At 33.3% G+C, this 21,674-nt stretch overlaps 3 protein-coding genes across 7 annotated transcripts in view; 2 read left to right on the top strand and 1 right to left on the bottom strand.

Moving 5' to 3' along the window:
- Positions 1 to 407: 407 nt before the first annotated feature.
- On the bottom strand, positions 408 to 6,456 carry LOC116337751 (multiple inositol polyphosphate phosphatase 1-like). Of its 3 annotated transcripts, none has more exons than XM_031762609.1 (8): positions 6,332 to 6,456; positions 2,377 to 2,599; positions 2,246 to 2,302; positions 2,016 to 2,157; positions 1,879 to 1,919; positions 1,667 to 1,810; positions 1,535 to 1,605; positions 408 to 1,459 (listed from the first exon to the last, which is right to left on the bottom strand). In XM_031762609.1, the coding sequence occupies exons 2-8, from the start codon at positions 2,573 to 2,575 to the stop codon at positions 668 to 670; spliced, it is 1,446 nt and encodes a 481-aa protein (XP_031618469.1). In that variant the 5' UTR covers positions 2,576 to 2,599; positions 6,332 to 6,456; the 3' UTR covers positions 408 to 667. The 3 variants fall into 3 exon arrangements, with proteins under 3 accessions (XP_031618469.1, XP_031618471.1, XP_031618470.1); XM_031762611.1 differs by lacking the exon at positions 6,332 to 6,456 and adding an exon at positions 6,195 to 6,290; XM_031762610.1 differs by lacking the exon at positions 6,332 to 6,456 and adding an exon at positions 3,043 to 3,326.
- A 1,394-nt stretch (positions 6,457 to 7,850) lies between these two features.
- Positions 7,851 to 11,309, top strand: LOC116337791 (heat shock protein 83). Its single transcript, XM_031762679.1, has 4 exons — positions 7,851 to 8,013; positions 8,601 to 8,732; positions 9,042 to 9,675; positions 9,807 to 11,309. Exons 2-4 carry the CDS (start codon positions 8,601 to 8,603, stop codon positions 11,192 to 11,194), a joined length of 2,154 nt encoding a protein of 717 aa, XP_031618539.1. The 5' UTR covers positions 7,851 to 8,013; the 3' UTR covers positions 11,195 to 11,309.
- A 1,506-nt stretch (positions 11,310 to 12,815) lies between these two features.
- Positions 12,816 to 21,674, top strand: part of LOC116337455 (capon-like protein) — a 95,218-nt gene continuing 86,359 nt past the window's right edge. For 2 of the 3 annotated variants that reach the window (XM_031762041.1, XM_031762038.1), the window contains exons 1-2: positions 12,816 to 12,857; positions 18,412 to 19,091. In XM_031762041.1, the coding sequence (XP_031617901.1) occupies positions 18,990 to 19,091 (102 nt within the window). In that variant the 5' untranslated portion in view covers positions 12,816 to 12,857; positions 18,412 to 18,989. Of the gene's footprint in view, positions 12,858 to 12,941; positions 12,998 to 18,411; positions 19,092 to 21,674 lie in introns of those variants that run through there. The other variant, XM_031762039.1, reaches the window with a different exon arrangement.

Raw genomic sequence — 21,674 nt, 5'->3', positions numbered from 1 at the left:
GCTGATGATGAGACGCAGAGTTGTCTCGGAATGCATTCAAGTAAGAAAGTTTAATTTTTGTTAAATTCAATTTTCGACTCTTTGTGATATCAATGTAAAGTTAAAAATTTAGTATAAATTAATGTTACTGGATATCACGCCGTTCAACTAAAAACATTTAAGAAAATCTCTGATATCAATTTTGTGACAACATTTATGGCATAAATGTGTGATAAATGAGGGATTTTGAATAACTAACAATTAAGGTTTTATCTTGTCATTTTTTAGGTAACAACGAGCACGAATATAATTTATTAAAAAATTGAAAGAAAAAAAATCGAACTCATCGTCAATTAAATTATGGGTCAGTTGTAAAAAAACATTGAAATTCATATCATTCATGATTTTTAAATAAAAAAAGAACTTCATACAATAAAAGCTGGTTGAAATGTTTATTTTATAACTAAATACACCAAAAAATACTCACTACTTCATAAAAATCTAATCATTTAAAAAATACATAATGAGAATACTTAGAAATTAACAAAAAAAATGTTGTTAAAGCTTTATTGGACGGGCCTGATAATTTAAATTTTGATTGGGCTGTGATTGTGTGCCGACTGATGTTATAAATATCTTATCTACGAATATATTTGAGCAATAAAACTCAACATTAGGTATATTTTGATTATGTCATCAATTTGAGGAATATAATAGAAGTCAACGGCACTAAGACGGAAACAATTGTCGAAAATATGCTTGATGCACCAGAATCATCACAGAAGTACTTATCACAATTGACTTCTGTAAACTCTTTGTAGCGTTGTTTAACATCTTTCCAGTTGCATAGACCGACTTTGCACCAATCAAAGAAAATTGGTATTTCATTTAGGAAGAATATGACTTTATCGCGTTCCAACTCGTTTGGACAATCATACTTGACCACCGCCAAATTTGATGCGAATGGTGTAATCTTACTTGTGCGCCACTTTCTCTGTGACATGCTATAGTAGTTGTCGGCACGAAGCGAATCAGAGTCTTTGGCAGCTTGAAGTGCAGTTAACAGTAAAAGCATGCTTTTGGAGTGTGTGAAATATGCGATAGTTTTTGGAAGATTGTTGGTGTCAAGATGATGAAGCATATCATTTACGGCAGTACATTGAATACGAGAATTTAATTTGCTCCCAAAACCACTTTTATAATACTTTTGCAGATCCTCCATATATTCCAAGTCATTGATTTGAGTCGGAGTGAATGCTGAGCACCATGGGCTTGGGCGGTCTATATTCCATGCTTGATCATATCGGCACATTTCAAACATATCCGTTACTTGTTGTAGCTTCAATGGATACTTATAGCCCAGACGAGCAGACACATCACTCAACATCTGTGTTATGGTTTGTGATTTCAAAAATTTCTTATATTCACTTCCATCGCCTTTGGATCGTTTATTTTCATAGGGTAGACAATAGTCATACGGCTAATAAAGGGATAAAATAAGAGATATTATTATTTTTGTTCGGAAAATAAAAGAAGGAGTTGAATTGAATCATACCCGAAGTAATGTGTCATTGATTGGTAGTGGAGGTACTTCAACGTGCTGGTATGCATTTGGACCAAAGAGACCTATTAATATAGATGTTTATTGATTAGTATCTTTGCACCGCACCTTGTTTGTTTTTATTACCTTCGACGAAGGCTTTATAGCTGGCTTCTGTACGTTGTGAATTGGTGTATCGGAATAAAAACTTTTCTCTGTCATAAATATTCTCCAAAATATTTGGGAAAAACCGTTGAAATCGTATTGCAAGAAATTTCAATTCATCCCAACCTATAATTTCAAAAAAAAAGTAAAATAAATTTTAAAATAAAAAAAACGTCAAAATGATGTCAACGTACCTTGCACTGTTAAGTACTCAGAGTAATTGGCAGTAATATTACTAAAAGAATTGTTTGAATAAAAAAAAAACTCGTCATTCATATGTTCTTTATATCAAATAGAAAACAAAATTGTCATTTTTCACAAGATTGCATACCGATTCCATTGCCATTCCTTTAGAAGGTTCAGATCAGCTTCGCACATTTGACCAATGGTTGGTTTTGAATGTCGTTTTTCATAATTATCGATTATTTCGTCTCTCAAATCTCCTAGTTGACTCAGACGCGAAATTGTATCAGCTTTAAAATAATGAGAACAGTTTTTTTTCATTAATTTATACTTTAATTTTTGGCAAACTTGAAATCGAAATTAAATAAAGAAACTTACATTCTGGCAAACGAGTGCCGTGGCGAGAATAAATCCAAATTTTGACTGGATTACAATCTGAAATTTGAAAAGAAAACAAAAATAATTAAATTTCATTTAGAACAGAAAATAAAAAAATGCTTGAAACTCACTTGGAACGACATATTGTTTGCCTGTCTCCGGTCCCTTAACGACCAGATAGGATGTTTTCGATGCAAAATGAGCTGATTGTTGACGTTCATCATCACTGTTATAGCAATAATCTTGACAACATTCACCTCGTCTTTGTGCATCAATCAGCACCACCACAAACAGTACGCCAATCAGACAAGTCAAAACGCTTGGATCCATTTTCAGTCCCAAATTCACTTCTTCCTGTAAATGAACACCAGTCGAAATGTATTACTCGAAATATCCCCGTAAAGTGCATGAATGATCCTAGTCATTTTGCTTTAAATATCAGAGAGTCAAGTGGTTATCGTATTTGAGAACACAGTCACGTTTTCATACATACAAATTGTAAACAAAAGAAAAGACACTTCACTAGTGCACAATAAAAACATAGCAAATCGATTTTTTTTTATTCTTTTATGACCAGACGGATTTCTTGGTCATTTACCGATTTTGTTGATTTTACGATATGGATTCATTTCTGGTTCAAGTGTTTTTATCAATTGTAATCGAAATGTGGACTTTTATAAACTATGCACCGCATCCAATTCTATAATAAGTATCATACACGTGTGTTTTTATCACACATTTTTCAGGCTACTCTTCTGACTCAGATATTGCAAAAATTCGGTTCAAAAATAGCTCACCAGTCAGTTCAATTTCGCTTTCAGTGCGGCGTATTTCACGTGAACACTTGAACGTGTTTACAAGTGAACTGGTATTGCATCAATTTTTAAACGCGTGCCTTCACTTGCATCGCACACAATTTTCTCTCCTTTCTTTTCTTTCCGTTAATTTCATCTCCTTTCTTTTCACTCTTGGCTCATTAACATTATATGATTTCTTTATTTATTCATTTGGGTAAAAGAATTTTATAGCTGACCTTTCTAATTGAATTTAATTTTTCCAACTCGAACCATTAATTTTTAATCATTCATGCAATTATGATGGTTTTAAAATGAAAAATGAAATGAAAAAAAAAACTCAACAATAATCAAGATGAATGACATTTGCTTCAGGAAAAGAACAATGTTACGATATGAATCATATTTTATTATTTTAAGTTTGGGTTCTTTTGGCGCAATTCAACATGCAATGGAATTAAGCCATATATCTGATAAAATTCTTGTCGCCGCCCGATATAATTGTATTCCTTATTAAACCTAATTAACTACATTTCTTACATTGTTGCCTTTGATAAATTGTTGCTTTTTCTATTGCTTTTACTCTGCGTTTGACCTTTTTTTATCAACCTTTTAATTAGTGCCGTATAGAATCAAGTTAAAATTCAACCAGTGATAAAGTATCAAGTACAATAAACCTTGTTAAACTCTTACAGCAAAAGCGAAAAAAAGAACACGAGATAAGAAAATGCGGCTCTTTTTTGGTCAAAAGTGAGGTGAGTACATTTTTTTTCAAAATGTGATACGAGAGCAAAAAAAAATAATTTGAATGAAGGAAATATGGAAATAAAAAAACCGTTGAATAGATTGTGTTGCACACAGGAAAGGGCTTGTTCATAACAAGAAGCGTTGCTTTAACAACAACAATATACATTCACTACCTGCTTGTGTGCGGAGTGCCACTGTAATGTTTCTATATCGCTTATATGAAGACTTTATTTATGTTTGGGGTGGTACATTGATATTGTTGGATCGTGTATGCATGATATGTTTGATGATCATTCGTTTGTTGTTTTTTAAGGTTTGGCTTCATTTAAACCGATATTCTATTTACCATTCGCCAAACCAAACATTATTTTTTTTAAAGTAAATAACAAAAAAACAGGTGTACAAACACCAGGGAAACAGAAATTTTAAAGAGAAAAAAACCAGAGAACTACTAAAATTGTAGCTAAATAGTGTTAGCAGTCCATGTTCACGGCTTCCACTTATTCGTCATACACATTGGTGGTTATGATGCGTAACTAGTAAAAATGATTACATAAAATTAATAAAATTATCCGTATTAGTTGAACCGGCACAACGATAGCAAATTCAATAAGAAAACAATAACAACAACACTCAACGGTGGAAATTAAAATGTAAGCGAAATAATATAGACCAATGCTCGATTCTCGTTTCTTTTTAAATAAAAGCGGTGTCTGTAGAACAACTGAACTACCACATACATCGTCTCTTTTGCTAAATAATTTCTATCATGCGCTATTTTGTCTTGTTCTTTTTTTATTGTATTGTTGTTGCTATTTTCTATTTCATTCGATTTGTTGTGCAATTATTCGCACTAAAATATCATGAATTGCCATTTTCTTTTCTTCTATCTCTCTTTTGATCATGTTCTTATTCGCTATTTCTATCTATCGCGGTCACATTTAAAAACAGGCAAAGTCCAAATATTCAGCTGAGAGAAAATTATAAACAGACGAGTGTGCACATTAGAATAAGAAGAAAAAAACCGAACAATCCAGAATGGAATAAAAAAGAGCGAAATTTTCTCATCAAATAGCTCGTATTCAATAGGTTCTCTTTGTTCTAAAAATATGCAACACACGAAACAGAGATTTCGTTTCGATTGTATGAGGTCAGTAAAATTGCAACCGTCAATAGATTCATTATCGATTCGAATGAACGTAGAAGCGAAAATAATGAGAGATAGAGAGAAATAGAAAGAGAGAGAGGGGGAAAATAATAAACAACGATTCAAATGAGATTGTCGAGAAAATTTTTGAGTTTCAGCTTCAGCAAAATTGAGTTTAGCATGTTCAACAATCATCATCATTCATGGCACAAAAAAAAGCGTAAATAAGCGTCATAAAAATAAACACTAAACTTTTTTTCCCTACACGCAAATATAAATATATATTTTGTGTGTTAGCTGTTGCACGCTGATGATGGAAGTTAGAAAACAAAACTCAACACACATTTTAATTCAAATCACCTGATCTGTTGTGGTACTAATTATGGTTTGGTCAACAAGTGTCAATATTTAGTGTCCATATTAACATAGAAAATTGTTAACTTTATAGTATATAAATTTTTTCTTCATCGTCATCGTTGTCATCACAACTGAGATCACTGCGATTAAAAATAATCGAGCAGTGGGAAGACTGAATCTTGTGCTTTACACTTGAAATGTATTAGATTTGAAACGTAAATGGCAATGAAAATCTAAGTGACATGACCAACCATTGATTTTCTTAGAAAAAAGAAATTTTTGTTTGTGCTACTAAACAAAGACTCGATAATCATTTGGTTATAGCAATTCTGGATAATTGGCGAATAATTCAATGGAATGGATTTTTTCTTTAATTCACCAGAAATTGCATACCGATACACATGCTCATTCATTTCATGCGTGCTCACCCATAATGAAAATAAAAGTCTTTAATCTATTTTTTTCCTAGTTTTTTTTTTTCGTTATGTATGCTTCATATATGAACTGCAGAAATATAACTACAAAATGCAATTGATAATTAACTTGGATCGGAAGAAGTAAAAAAGAAATATCGAAACAATATGTTTTGGTCCAGTTGAGTTATCGATGTGTTCATCTCTTCGTGTTCAGTATGAAACGTTTTTATTTCACTTGGTATTTGGTATGAAATTCATGTGAACGAACAAAAAAACACATTGTGCATTGTTTATGTTATGCGACTTTGTTGTAAGATTCGTATACTTTCTTTATTCAAAAGATCACATAATCAAAACTGTCGTTGCCACACCTTTCGATACAAAGTTGAACAATAATAACACACAAAACCGAATAAAACACACGCAAAATACGTCCAAGAAATGTACAAATTTGAATAAAAAAACAACACAATAGCTATAACATTTACATATGACCGTCTGGGCTCAATAATGAATTCTAGCTAGAACTTATCGAAAAAAAATATACACTTAACAAAAAAAAATGTCCAACTAAAAAAAGTCTATTCAAATTAATAAAAAAATTCAAGTGAAGAAAAATACGTACACACAAAGTGGCATAGAGGAGAAAAGAAAATGTAAACAACGTCGTAGTTCCACTATGCCGACTATTCGACTGTTGTTGCCTAGCATAACGATCATGTTGTGTGTTCGCCAGTTCAAAGAGAGACTCATAAACACAAACTGAATCAACCGACCGAAAGAGATGCACCATCGCCCCAATATGTGTATGGTTTGATTGAATGCAACAGCATGTAGATTTATGTGACCAGTTTTTTTTTCTTAACAACTATTAAACAAAACTATCAAGTTTTTTTTTAAATTGACGTTCTTTTGATCCTCTCTACAAAAAACCCTATTGATAAAACTGTGCTTTGGATGAAAACAAAACATGCAATTCATAGCAAATGAATCATATTCACTGAAATAATCCATTCACTTGAATTCGTTTGCAATGCAACAAATGCATTGAATTCATTTACATGCGTTTGATCAATAAAAGCAGAAAAATTATTTTATCATCCCCAATAAATAATGGCTTTTAATTGAATGTTTCTTTTTGTGATATACGTATGTAATATTATCGCAAATCACGGATATAATACATTCAAAACTGATATGTCAATGTTTCCACTAACAGGAAAACCAAAAAAGTGTTTTTTTTTACTTTTATATACAGAAATTATAAGAAGTTTCTAGTAAAATCATACATAATGTTCTCAGACGAGCATTAAAAGTATTGCTTGCCATCATGTAATTAAAACGATTTCGGCGAATTTAAAAAAAAAAATGAAAAAAAAAAAAAATTCAATTCTGGGAAATTGTTCCGGTCGGCGACGATATTCCATGGAGACGTTTGGTCGAATCAAATACGATGAAAGTATTTTAAATCACATTTTAATCAATAATCATTTTCAGTGTACATCGAGAATAATTTGTTTGTTCGAGAATATTCATAACGCTTCGTTTCATGTTTCACGATGATTCTCGTAACTGCTGACACATAGAATGGTTATACATGAAATGATGAAATTATGAAAACTTTGTGTTTTTTAATGAATAATTATGATAATAACACCGATTATAATTTATCATAACAATTTAAAATGAATTTTTAATCAAATTTCATAAAACTATGAATACTTTTTATTGATTTTTATTAAAAAAACTAAAAAAAATCCTCAGATTTGTAGTGTATATGACAGAGCCATCTGTAAGTTCGAACTAAAAACCATAAACGACGTTCTCATTCTTGACACTTCGAAAAACGACGACATGTTTGTCGAATGATACAGCGGTAAAGTCAAAACAATCCATTTTTTTCTAAATTTTGATGAATTTTCGCATGTTTTCATGAAAAACTGATGAATATTTGAATGAAAAAAAAATGTAAATAATTTTTTAACACCAAATATTGCCTCATTTCATACATAAAACATAAATATTTGCGTCCAGAATATTCGACCGCAACCGGAAGGATATGTCTGTATTTCTAGATTGTTCTAGACGTTTCGAGAAGAAATGCTGCATTAGTTGGCTTTCATATATATAGGTGGCTAGTGTACAGCGGTTTGTCATATTGAATTGAGCAAGCAAAGTGAACACTTGTGCTATAACCACAGCAAACACCAGTACACAAAAAGTGCGAATCATTTCTGTTGAATAGAAAAACGATTTTCTCGTGTGATTTTTTTATTGAATTAAATTACAAAACTCCAAGTAATCAAGGTGCGTATAACAATTAATTTTAATATTGTAATAAAAATTTGGTGTGTCATTTTCGTTTATATAATAAAAAAGTTCATTGAATTTTCTGTATTTTGTGTAAATTTTGCCGGTCAACGTGAGAATGTTCGCGAAACATCGTGTTAGAAAAACGTGTTTCATGTAACCAAGTCATTTTGCCCGTAAAAACATAGAACAATTCTAATTTAATGTTGTTTAAATAAAATTTCATCATTATTTGAAAATATAAAATTGATTTCTGCGAAAAATTCGATTTTTCGGTCATTGTTAGTAACTATGGCATTGGTTATATGGGGTGCGCGTCATATAAGCGTTCGAGAACGTTCTCATTATGGTGCAGACACACCGATTTTTTTTTCATTTACATTGTTTCTATAAATTATGATGACAAAACATAGAATTGTGCATTTCTGAATAAAAAATGTTGAAACCTCTATGCTGCCTTCCTACTGAAAATAATTTATAATCATTTTTTGAAGAAATTTTTGCACATTTTCTCCTTCTAAGAACTGTATGACTAACTGGACATTTTTTTCTCTCTCTCTTTCTTGCCTTGGCCTCATTTATAGATGCCTGAAGAAACTGAAGTCGAAACTTTCGCTTTCCAAGCTGAAATTGCTCAGCTTATGTCATTGATCATCAACACCTTCTACTCGAACAAAGAAATTTTCCTTCGTGAATTGATCTCAAATTCATCTGATGTAAGTATTTTTCATTGATTTTTGTTAGAATGGCTTGCGTCCATTTTGTTTTTTCACTTTCGGTTTTCTTTGTCGTGTCCTCACACGAGTTTTGAACGAGTATGCAAAAACACGTGGACTCAATATTTAATGCATTTGCTCATTGAAGTCAAGCCAAATTAAATGTTATGTTTTTTTTTTTCATTTTGAATTAATTGATTTTTCTTTTTCAATCGAATTTTGCGAAATATTTTTTGCCTTTGTTATGGACATGAACCATTGCACATATATTTATCGTTATTTTTTTGAATTATTGTTGATTTTGTATAGGCTTTGGATAAAATCCGTTATGAATCGCTTACCGATCCATCAAAACTCGATAGTGGCAAGGAACTTTATATTAAAATCATTCCAAACAAAGCCGCTGGTACACTTACCCTCATCGATACTGGTATCGGTATGACTAAAGCCGATTTAGTCAACAATTTGGGTACAATTGCCAAATCCGGAACCAAGGCATTTATGGAAGCTTTGCAAGCTGGTGCTGATATCAGTATGATTGGTCAATTTGGTGTCGGTTTCTACTCAGCCTACTTGGTTGCCGATAAAGTAACCGTCACATCAAAACACAATGATGACGAACAATACGTTTGGGAATCATCGGCCGGTGGTTCATTCACAATTCGCCAAGATAACAGCGAACCATTGGGACGTGGTACCAAAATCGTGTTGCACATCAAAGAGGACCAAACTGAATATTTGGAAGAGAGCAAAATCAAGCAAATCGTCACAAAACACTCGCAATTCATTGGTTATCCAATCAAATTATTGGTTGAAAAAGAACGCGACCAAGAAGTAAGCGACGATGAAGCTGAAGACGAGAAGAAGGAAGAAACGAAGGAAGAAGAAGAGAAGAAAGAAGAGGGCGAAGAACCAAAGATTGAAGATGTTGAAGATGAGGAAGGTATGTATATGTCGAAAATTTAAATGAAATATTTTTCATGATTGTACGCCATTCTTTTTTCCACCAATCATTGAACAATTAACTAATAAATTGTTGTGTTTTTTGTTTGTTTGATTTTATTTTATATATAGAAAAAGACAAGAAGAAGAAGAAAACCATCAAAGTGAAATACACTGAAGATGAAGAATTGAACAAGACCAAACCAATTTGGACACGTAATGCCGACGACATTTCTCAAGAGGAATACGGTGAATTCTACAAATCGCTCACCAACGATTGGGAAGACCATTTGGCTGTGAAACACTTTTCGGTTGAAGGTCAATTGGAATTCCGTGCATTGTTGTTCGTACCACGTCGTGTTCCATTCGATCTTTTCGAAAGCAAAAAGAAGAAGAATAACATCAAATTGTACGTGCGTCGTGTCTTCATCATGGACAACTGTGAAGATTTGATTCCTGACTATCTCAACTTCATTCGTGGTGTTGTCGATTCCGAAGATTTGCCATTGAACATTTCACGTGAAATGTTGCAACAAAACAAAATTCTCAAGGTTATTCGCAAGAACATCGTCAAGAAATGCTTGGAATTGTTCGAAGAATTGGCTGAAGACAAAGAAGGCTACAAGAAGTTCTACGATCAATTCAACAAGAATTTGAAATTGGGTGTACACGAAGATAGCCAAAATCGCACCAAATTAGCCGAACTCATTCGTTTCCATACATCAGCATCGGGCGATGAATACTGTTCATTGGCTGATTACGTTAGCCGTATGAAGGAAAACCAAAAGCACATTTACTGCATTAGCGGTGAAAGTCGCGAACAAGTTGCCAATTCAGCATTTGTTGAACGTCTCAAGAAACGTGGCTACGAAGTTGTTTATATGACAGAACCAATTGATGAATACGTCATTCAACAATTGAAAGAATTCCAAGGCAAACAATTGGTGTCGGTAACCAAAGAAGGTTTGGAATTGCCAGAAGATGAGGAGGAAAAGAAGAAGCGCGAAGATGACAAAGTTAAATTCGAAAATTTGTGCAAAGTCATGAAATCGGTATTGGACAACAAAGTCGAAAAGGTTGTGGTTTCACATCGTTTGGTTCAATCGCCATGCTGTATCGTTACATCTCAATATGGTTGGTCAGCCAATATGGAACGTATCATGAAAGCTCAAGCCCTGCGTGATACATCAACACTCGGCTATATGGCTGGTAAAAAGCACTTGGAAATCAACCCAGACCATGCAATCGTCGAAACATTGCGCCAAAAAGCCGAAGCCGACAAGAACGATAAATCAGTCAAGGATTTGGTCATTTTGTTGTTCGAAACAGCTTTGCTTTCATCCGGATTCTCATTGCCCGAACCACAAGTTCATGCATCACGCATTTACCGTATGATCAAATTGGGTCTTGGCATCGACGAAGAAGAACCAATGGCCGCCGAAGATACACCAGCCACCAGTGATGTACCACCACTCGTTGATGATGCAGAAGATGCATCACACATGGAAGAAGTCGACTAAATTAATAGCAATTTAATTAGCTCTCATCATATGTCAGCTTCAAATACATTCTGCACTTCATAATTCATTTATACAAAAAAAAAAAAGAATTATTTTTTTTCTTCGTTTCTTCAATTAAAAAAAAAAAAACAAACAAACTTCGTTTGCCGCGTTGTAGTGGTCATAATCAGTTTGAATTCTGATTCTGACTGATGAAAATGCCTTAACAACATATTACGATCAAAATGTTGTTTTGAAGCAGTTCTCTTTTTTTTATTCAAATAACTTTCATTTTGTATTACTCGCTTTTGTGTTCGAAGGTTTTATTTTATTTTCTGAGAAAGTAATCATAATATATGTCCTTCTTTCCATGCTACTTACGAAATGAATTAATCCAACGTTAAGTAATGTATCCATCTATTGAAATAGAATTAAATAAAAATGATGAAAAAACTAAAAAAAATTAAAAAAAAAATCCATTGTGTTATTCAATTTTTATTTTGATATTTTCAGTTCGAAACGACTTTCAATCAACAACAACATCTTTTCTTTCAGCGAATGCGACTTTTTTTGCAAGGAACACAGGTAATTTTATAGGTCTGTGGGCAATTCAGGAAAAAATTAAATTGAAAATATATTCGAGCCACTTTTCTTATAAATGGAAAATAATTTAACGTTGACTTCGATTAACACTTATCTATGAGGATATTCATTAATTCTCGTGCGAGAACATTACACTCTGAAATAATGTGTTTGCATATTGCGTACAATAGATGCCGCTCTCAATTTTCAAATATTCCGAACATTTCAAATGTCGACGAAAGCTTAAAAGCGACACAATTGATTGAGCTTGCATGCTTGCATAATACAAAAGAATTAATTTATGAATTTAAAAAATAAAAAATTGGTCGGTTCTACAAATATCGCTTATTCAAAATATAAGAATGTCTGCAGCCAGATTTCGTAAGGAATCTCAAAAAATGCATTCCACGTGGTTTCTTTTGTGTTGTTCATTGAAAAATGTTGTTGGTGTTGACTTGAAAAATATTTTATCGCCATAAAGTTTCGAATTTCGACAACCCTTCGGTTGTGGTTGCAACGGAAAAAAAGAAGCATGTTTATTTTTCTTTCTTTCGTCTTCACATCATTTCAACGAAATAAACCGACTATTGAGCAGGTTATACACTATCCAATACAAACAACGTGCATACACTTTATCCACTTCAGCATAAGAACAAACGGCATAGTGTACAAGCATAATCGAATGTGAATTACATACGCCAACAAATAAACGGTGTGCGCTCGCTACTCTCCATAACCGACACACTCATAACCACTGACAACGTAGCGTGAAGACAACTACATCGACAAAAATCGCTACGAAATCGTTAGCATGCCATACGGTTGTTGGTGGTGCTGTTGTTGTTGCCCGTTGTTGTATAGCTTCACGGGTGTATTGTGAACTAGTGTTAGCCATACATGTGCGAACGAGTTCATTGGCGCTTTATGTGTATTTGTTGTTGCTGCTGCCTTCTACCATGGATGTTATTCGGTTCGATGGTGTGCTACGGCTGCTTGCTGCTACTGACTCAAAATAAAAATTCAAAAGAATCAGTTGATCGGCGTTGTTCATGCCGTTTGTTGTATTTATTCCATACTGTTTTGTGTGCTACTGTGTCAAATGGTATTTCATACAAATATTCAAATTTTTTTTTTGTTTAGTGGTTGTTTTATTCTCTCACCTTTTTTTTAATTTTTACTCTCGTTTCCTTTTGATATTCCTATCGATGTTGTGAACATTTTTCTGTAGTTTGCACTTTAGCGGTGATTATTATTTTATATTTAATTTAAGTTCACAACATTTCAATTGCAAACAAACCAGTGTAACGGAAGTAAACAGCAGAATTAATTCAAACCGACCAAAATTTTAAATTTATAAAAATTCACCAGTTTCTCTTGAACACGACATATATAAATGAATGTGAACGATATATAAATGAATGTGAAGTGGAACGATTTTTTTGTTTTTGTTCTTCGGTAAATACGGCAGGATCATATACATTTGAACATCATTCATATCTATAGACATTGTTGTTAGTGGATCGTTATTCGTAAACATCATTTTAATCTGAATGTAGACAAATTCAAATAAGATGAACAGCATCGTAACCGAACACGCGCTTTTTTTCGCTCACAACAAATATGTATCACATTGATTTAGCTGAATTAAAAACAAGAAAATGGATGTATAAAGAATGATATGCGCGCACATCTTACACATCTTAATTAAATAAATCAAAATTGTTACATAAATTATATGGATCACAAAGTTTACTAGTCAATATAGCTTATACGCGACATGAGATAGAAAACGAATTTCATTGAAACAAACATTTATGGTGGATGAGAATAAATTCCGTTGAAGTTTTAGAGATTGTATATTCAAGTGAAATTTACGGGAACTAAACAAAAAAAACGTTCATTGTCAGTGAGATACAGTTTTGATCATTTCATATCATTAACGGTCAACAACAATGACAAAAAACAAATTGTAATAAAATTGCAATAAGTTGTTAAGTAAAAAAAAACATCCACGATCACATCATAGCGAATGGAATAGTTTTACAGTGACCAACAATACAAACGAGACAAGCGTATAACAAAAAAAAAGTTGGTATTGGACACGAAATTTCATATGTGTGCATGTGTGCAAAAAGGAATCGTCGTTTTTTTCGCCGTAATTTCGCTTCGTGTGTGCCAGTTGTTTGTTTGTTGCTTTTCATCTCTTTTGCTGCGGATATAGTGAGATGCCTCTTGGCTAAAAATAAAATCCCAGAAAAGCAATAAATAAATGAATATTTTATAGGTAAAACCGCAGCAGACAACAACAACAACAACAAAATTAGTACATGCTTAAAATACAATTTTTGTGTAAAGCGAAAATGAAACGAAACAAATAGAGACAAAGCAACGACCAACACTTATACACATGGCGAGCGAGGGAGCGCACTAACAATTACACTTATACGTCGGGTCAACAAAAAAATATTAAATGGTCGGATTAAGCACTAGCGCGAACACACACCGACAACAACAAAAAAAAAACCATATGTATACTTACATGCTGCAAACTCAAATCGATGCATGACACGATGCAGTGAATGGGGCATGATCAAGGAATGCACGAAAAAATGGAGAGTGAGCAAGAGAGAGCGAGAGTGAGAGAGAGAGAGAGATTATACGCCAAAGTACATTTTATTTCAATAGAAACTGCATTTATTTTAATCGAAGTGAATTTCATTGAACATATTTGCACTTAGCGCCTTTATCGTCGTCGTTGCTATTGACAACTAGCCGAATCTATTGTGTCGAAAACTAATACAGAAAACAAATATTCCGAAACAAAGGGATTGTTAATCACTAATTCACACTGTTATGTATATGAATGCATAGCGAAACAAATGAAATTGCATTCGATGACGAAAATGACAACGACGACGACGATGATTGAAAATGATTTGAAAAGAAAAAATAAATAGAGAGCAACAGAGAGCTCGAGAACAAATAAAACACAAACTAATTGAGAGCGCATTCAAAGTTAAGCTCCTAGTTCGATAGGAATGTTTTGATCAGCGGGGTTTTAGTACACTTAACAGCACATCAACACTTTAAGAACGATACGATTGTAAATGACTGGCATTTTGTGTACATGCACACGAATACAATGCACAATGCATCTTTGAAAGTGTATCCAAGAAGAAGATCTTTCGTCTTGCGTGCTGTGCAATGCTGTATTGTTGTTGTCTTCTTCTTCTTTCTTTTTAATATAACGAAAACGCTTCACAAATGCTGGTCGCAAATCTAATTGCGTTCATTTGGCGATGCAGCAGTTCATTTATTTTATTCATAATGTCACGTTATATTATGAATAAAAGAGAGAAGGAACACAAATATAAAACGAATAGTAAACTCAACACATGCACATTGTATTACAACAATACATATATAAACGCACATTCACTTGATACGAATGGTCGAGAGTAACAGCACCACAGCCATCACCACCAGCACTCATAATGCATTAAAACGTAATAACATACTACGTGCATTCATAAACAATAAATATGTCGATGTGCAGTTTGTATTCGTCGCTCAGCACCATGTCTTTGGCATGCATATTTATTTTGTCATTTGGACGGCTGAAGAAAATACCATACGAAATGCTTCGATTTGTTTGTTGTTGTTCTTCTTCGTTGCTCAAAAAACAAAAAAAAAAAAAAACAAAAAGAGAACGAATGAATGTGAGACGAACAGAGATAGACACACAAAAGAAAGATGAGCATTTTTGAAATTTTATTCACGAACACTCCAACTCCATTACAGACGAACAAACATGTTCTCAACATCGGTTATGTCTGTTTTGTTAGCTTATGACGAATAAGGTGCGCGCTGGCGTCAATAAAACCATTTCGTCAGGTTAAATTACACAAGTGAGAGAGTGAGTGAGAGAAAGCGAAAGAGAACTATTTGAAGTGGATGAATAAAATTTTGAATCGATCGGGGTGTTACGTTGTTCATTTTACATACGGTGGAACACTCCAATCACCGGATGTTTCGATTCATTTAAAATCAAATCTATGGTCACGTAGAACGGATATTGCACTCTGGATTCAAATAACCAATGATTATTCATGCAATCTTTATGAAAATTCACATTGTTTATGAATAGAAATTTGTGTTTTTTTTTTCTTCATCATGCTTAAAATATTATATCCAATGGCAGCTCATTTACTAATCGTAAATTTAAAGAGAGAAGAAAACACGAAATCTCTCGCATTAGAATTCTTTTCGTTTCGGTTTTTCGTTTGATATTTACACATATCAATGGCGGTTAGTTTTTGAATTTGTTAAATGATTCAAAAAAAAAGAGAAGATTTGAGTTCGTTAGCGCTTTAAACAATTGATTCCATTTAAAGTTGATGAAAGATTTATAAAGAACCGAAAATCAAACAAATACACATGGAGCCGCTGCTCTGGTGAAAGAAAATGCTCAGTGCATATACATCGCAAATTCGTAGAACGTGTTTAGATTGGGTGTTGAATATATTCAATTTTAAATGGCTGTGTGCGTGTGAATAGTAAATGTGATTCTCGTGCCTCGAATTTACTTTTGATCTTTCATTCATGCTAGTTAAATTACTTTTCTTTAATTTGTTGAAATTCACAAAAAAATTTAACAACCGTTTTTTGGACCGATGTATATCGAATGCGCCTTCATATTTGCACAAACATACATTTTGCATTCGCACAAATCATGTTTGTTCTAATGGCGTGCACTTGCCCATTTTCATGTATACTATGCTCAAATATCGTAGTACAACGTTCACATTTTAAATATTCCGTTGGTCCGTTCTTATTTCATTTTGGCCGCCTTTCAATTGAACTTCGATGTAAACTGTGTTACACACAAATGATATTTTATAAACAAAATTTACCCAAAATACAAATTTCAATAAAAACAAAAATAAGCAACGTCGAAAAATGTGCGCGTCGAAGCGCATATTTTTACTTTCGCTCTCAATAAACCGTCATACATTATGGCATTTATTGTTTTGAAAATACAACATTTTTTATTTTTTTTTTGCTCGCAGTGTGCGCACATTGCGTAGTCGAGTAAAATCTTTAACAAACATACTAACAAAAAACAAATTTGTGATATTTATAGTAGTTAATAAGTAAAAACAATTACTTTGCTATAATTATGACACATGGTTTTTGTGAAATATATACTCTGAACTAACAACGAAAGTTGACCACACAACTGAACAAATCCTCGTTCTCTCTCTCTCTCTTTCTTGATCTTGCTATCTTTCTCTCTGTCGGAAACATTTAATTTCTAAGCACCTCTGACAATTTGACGGTATTACGTTAATAGCTAAATTGGGTCAATACCACACTTGACAACATTGCAGCTGTTTATCTCTTATCATTAGATTTGCACAAGTTTTCTTTTGGCTTTTTTGTGCAGAGCACACCATTTGTTTAGAAGATTTCCGTCATTCCGTTCTTCTTGGTTCAGACGCTTTTTATTGTTATTGCCACATGTGTTCTATCAGTTTCAAACGAGAACCAAGAAAAACCAATTCACGTGGCTTTTGTCTATTTTCGATCAACAGATAAATTGCACCCGATCGGCCATTTTCGAACTCTTGAAGAATTGCAATGCAAGCGAAGTTTTTAGTGTACGATTTTACGATTGTCTAAAATATTGGATATTTACCATAATGACATCAAATATTTCGCATAAGTTATATAGATTTTTTTCTCTTTCATACAATAAATAGTTGATTGAAATTATATCAAACTGTGTTGTGTGTAAATCGCGCATTCGAAATTCGGCATTAAAGATGAAATTCAATTTTAATTTTAAATTGAAAGGTTTCACAACAAATTAAATGGATTCCAATTACTTCTAATTAATTTTATAAACGCAAGTCAGGCAGTCAGTCAAGCAGCGGGCGCGCAACCAAATTGAAAAATTGAAAGCAAAGAAATTTGTTTGAATCAATGTTTATGTAATCGTGTCTATCCAAGAATCGTTCTATATATAATAATAATGTGTGTTTCGTTTGTTTAAATTCACATTTTGTCGAATCGGTATATTTGGTTTATGATGTGCGTGCGTGTGTGTGTGTTCACTGTTCATTCCATTTAACCGAAAGTGCCAGAGCGATAGTAATTAAATCGTGGGTGTATATTTTGTCTGCCGAAAACTAATATGACTTACATCTTCTCAGTTGTTTCAGTCAAATGAATTTCATTCGGGCAATTGATGTTCGTCTCATCGGTGCTGTGTGTCGTCATCGCGATGACGTGCTTTAACGCTAATATCATGGCATTATGTATATACAACTATAGTTAATGTGCGGTTTTCCTATAAAAAAGTCTCTAAATTAAAATTACAACGCGCTAAATGCAATTTCGTTAAACACATTCAACATATACGTATTTATCTCATATAATAATGTTCCATTTTTATACAATTAATTTACACAATTCGATCATTTGCAGCACTGACTCAGTCGTTTTAATTGGTTCTGCTGTTGGTTTTGAAAACTTTCCGTTTCATTGCGATTCCCTTTAATTTAAAAATACAATGAAATAAAAAAAAATTGGAAAATACTGACATTTTTTTCTTTTTTTTCCTCTCTTTGATTTTGTTCTCTGTTTCTGTTTAGTGTTTAGTAAAAAAATCCGTTGTCCTCCAAAACAAATAAATACTGGATGAAAAAAACTATAAAAAGGGCATACAAACAATTGATATAAGCAATCACACACAGCATTCGTCTACGTTGGATGTAACTGTAATCAACCTGAGGCAGACAGCAACAGAGAAAGAGTGATAGCAAGCAATCAGCCAGAAACTTAATTGAGACAACGCACGCATACATACGATTGCACACACTTCTATTAGAATTTCTATTTTGGCTTCAAAAATTTACACCAACCAAAATCATCGTACAAAGCAACGCACATTTTCAGAACAAAAAAAAAAGAAAACGCGGGAGAGAGAGAAATAAAGTTATAACAAATACACACAAAAAAGTTAACGAAAAAAAAACAGAGTGGAGTAATTAAATTAATCGCATTTGCAATTTCTCTCACACACAAAAAGTATATGAGTGCCAAAAATCAAGAAAATCTCCCTGCAACGGTTGAAATCAATAAATCGTTTTCACGAAAAAGTGATAAAAAAATGAAATTTATCTCATGATATTACAAATTCACCGAATCAGCGATATTGAATTATTTTAAAATGCCGTCAACGCCATACGATTTGGTCCGTGACGATCAGGATTTACGTATACCATTGCACGCTGAACAGGCATTCTTTCATGGCATCACATTTCAAGCCAAGGTAAGTTGGTTAATTTAGTTTTCACTTCTTTTGACAACGGCAATGCCTTTTTTTTATGCATATAATTATGTGCCATTATATTTTGGTCGCTCAATTGCTGCTGATGCTGCTGTTACTGCATTATAGTCACTCAGCGGTGTCTGGCCAAGTTTAAATAATAAATTTATCATATCAACGAGCCACTTGTGTGTGTGTGTTTTTTTTTTATCCATTCATCGTATGCCATTCGATGTTAACTGTATATGCCATGGCACACGTTATCAAAACGTAAACTTTGAATGGGTAGATTTATCGAAAGAAGAAAAAAAAACGTGCAAAGTACACAAAAACTGATGCAGAGTCGCTTATCATATCTGGCAGCAATGATATTCTGAACACACACACACACACACTAAATTTACGTATGTGTGAATGTATTGAATAGCTGATGCTTCAAATCCTCGGCCTACCAAATGTCCGACACCAAATTCACTTTGGAAAACCGCATCATACGATGAAATATGTGGAAGGAAATGAACCACGAAATCATTAGTAGCTTAACCAAAACCGGTGAGAATCCCATTCTCATCATTCAGTATGTGTTTGTGTTTGTGTCTGTGTCCATTAAATCTTTGGCGCACATGCTTAATTTGGTCGGTGATTTAATGATTACGACAAACAAACCGATTTGTAAACACTTGGAACACGTGAGATTAATTTTCTTTCATTTGCTGTGTTCGTTATCTTTTCACTATTTCCGATGCAAGTGTGCCATTACACGGTTGTCATACCAACTAAAGCGAGCAAAAAGAATTAAAAAAAAGAAGAAACAAAGCCCCGTGAATAGATAAGGATATATATATATATTTAATGTATGTGTAATGCGAAGATGCGTATCTCAGATGATTCTATTTCGTTGTCTTTGCCATTCGATTTATTATAATAAAAACCGGAGCCAAAGACAAAGACTAGAGAAGCAGATTGGCATTACGCGCGTTCTTCTTCAAATGATGATCCGCTTCATTGACGATGAAAAAAATAAAGGACAAAGAGATTATAATAATTACACGAAAAACAAAATAAGAAAAAAGGATTCAAAGTGAATTCAATCCAGCAAATGTACTTTGATTCTCAAGTCAGACAATCGTCTTTTTTGCCAATCTCTCCCATTCGCCAAAGCATTAAGAGGGAAAAAAAAACATGTTTACAGCTTGAATGTGCGTGTGACTTTCTGGAATCATATGCTGAGTTGCGTGTATTCTTTTTCCCTTTCAATGTCTTTGTATTCCCATCATCAACCAAGTCAATTCATGTAATTCGCTCAATGCTTTTCAGGGTTACTTGTGTGCAGTGTTTTTTCTCGTTGTCTTGCCATCCTTAACTTAGTTATCCATCGTAGATGAAAGAGCATATCTTTCAAATGTGAAATGTATCTTCATTCACAGTTGTTAAAAAAGTTTGACTAAACAAAGCATGTAACAACTGTGATAAATGAAATCATTTCTCCTGATTGCTTTTTGTTCATTATGAGATTTAGTTCGTTTTTTTTCGGTCACAAGCACTTCTCTGCTATTATGCTCTTTTCGCACAATCGCACAAGAAAAAGAACAATGGTTAAAACACTTTTGTAGAGAAAGAAAACCCCTTCGCTTTGACAAATATGTAATGCAAACAGAAACTAAGTTCAAAGATTTTATGAATTGATTTGCTTTCTCGACTTTTTCCTAACCAGTAATATAAGCTATTTTTGATAGTAAATTGTATTCTTTAAGCTATCCACAAAAACTTGTGTGTTTTTTATACCTGTTTTTGAAATTGACACCGCCAAAATACTCATTCTGGACTTGAACTACTCTTAGCTGGTCTATAAATTGGGTTTGTTTCTTTTTGTGAATGGGAAATGTGTGCAAAAAAAAGTTTCTCTGGGTACTTTGTTGTCGATTACGGTGTTTTTCTTTATCTCACTCTTATGTTCTGTCGTGATATTTGTTTAGCTGAGATTGCGTTGTGTTTGTAGCAAAAGTGAAAATAATGCATACGCTTACATACATAGCTGAAGTGAAAAAGGCAAAAATAAAAGTTCCGTAGAACGAATCTAACTTAAGAAACGAAAAAACGAATAACAGATAGCTTCGAGACTTTTGCATTTGCTTTGGCGAACAATTGAAAAATACATTTTACGATTTTAAAATTTTAAACACATTCAAAATTCATTCGACGCTTTGAATGCGGATCTCGTGGTGAGAATTCAATTTGAATATATTTGTCCCGATAAAGGGAGCCGAGCAGAGACACCCAGTTATAAAGAGTGAACAATAACAACAACAACAGAGAAAAAAAATATATATCAGAAAGAAACATCGCAAGCTGACACATAAATATTCACACATTTGGTGCTCAATGTGAGAAGAAATGGTTGGGTATCAGACAGCTGAGCAACGACAACAATAAAACAGCATTTGAAATCGCAAAGCAAACGATGTGCGGTTAAGAGCTGTTGGCTCTGGTTCGGTTTAAACAACATAATGGCATCTCATTCGATCTCGGGTACCTCGTGAAATATTCATGCCTGAATGCGTAAATACATTTGTTGATAGAATTTTG

Source organism: Contarinia nasturtii, unplaced genomic scaffold (genome assembly GCF_009176525.2).
Source record: "Contarinia nasturtii isolate CC-2019 unplaced genomic scaffold, AAFC_CNas_1.1 Cnas_scaffold_285, whole genome shotgun sequence".
Lineage (NCBI taxonomy): Eukaryota > Metazoa > Arthropoda > Insecta > Diptera > Cecidomyiidae > Contarinia > Contarinia nasturtii.
The sequence above is the reverse complement of the archived record's forward strand: the minus strand, read 5'-3'. Positions and strand labels throughout refer to the sequence as shown.

What these genes read in the sequence shown, in the direction of transcription:
- LOC116337751 (XM_031762609.1), bottom strand. Translation starts at nt 2,575, where the DNA reads ATGGATCCAAGCGTTTTGACTTGTCTGATTGGCGTACTGTTTGTGGTG. An exon ending in CGGCACTCGTTTGCCAGAAT is followed by an intron (nt 2,158 to 2,245) that starts GTAAGTTTCTTT and finishes ATTATTTTAAAG; the next exon opens with CTGATACAATTTCGCGTCTG. An exon ending in TCAATGACACATTACTTCGG is followed by an intron (nt 1,460 to 1,534) that starts GTATGATTCAAT and finishes TCCCTTTATTAG; the next exon opens with CCGTATGACTATTGTCTACC.
- LOC116337791 (XM_031762679.1), top strand. Translation starts at nt 8,601, where the DNA reads ATGCCTGAAGAAACTGAAGTCGAAACTTTCGCTTTCCAAGCTGAAATT. An exon ending in TGATCTCAAATTCATCTGAT is followed by an intron (nt 8,733 to 9,041) that starts GTAAGTATTTTT and finishes GATTTTGTATAG; the next exon opens with GCTTTGGATAAAATCCGTTA. An exon ending in AGATGTTGAAGATGAGGAAG is followed by an intron (nt 9,676 to 9,806) that starts GTATGTATATGT and finishes TTTTATATATAG; the next exon opens with AAAAAGACAAGAAGAAGAAG.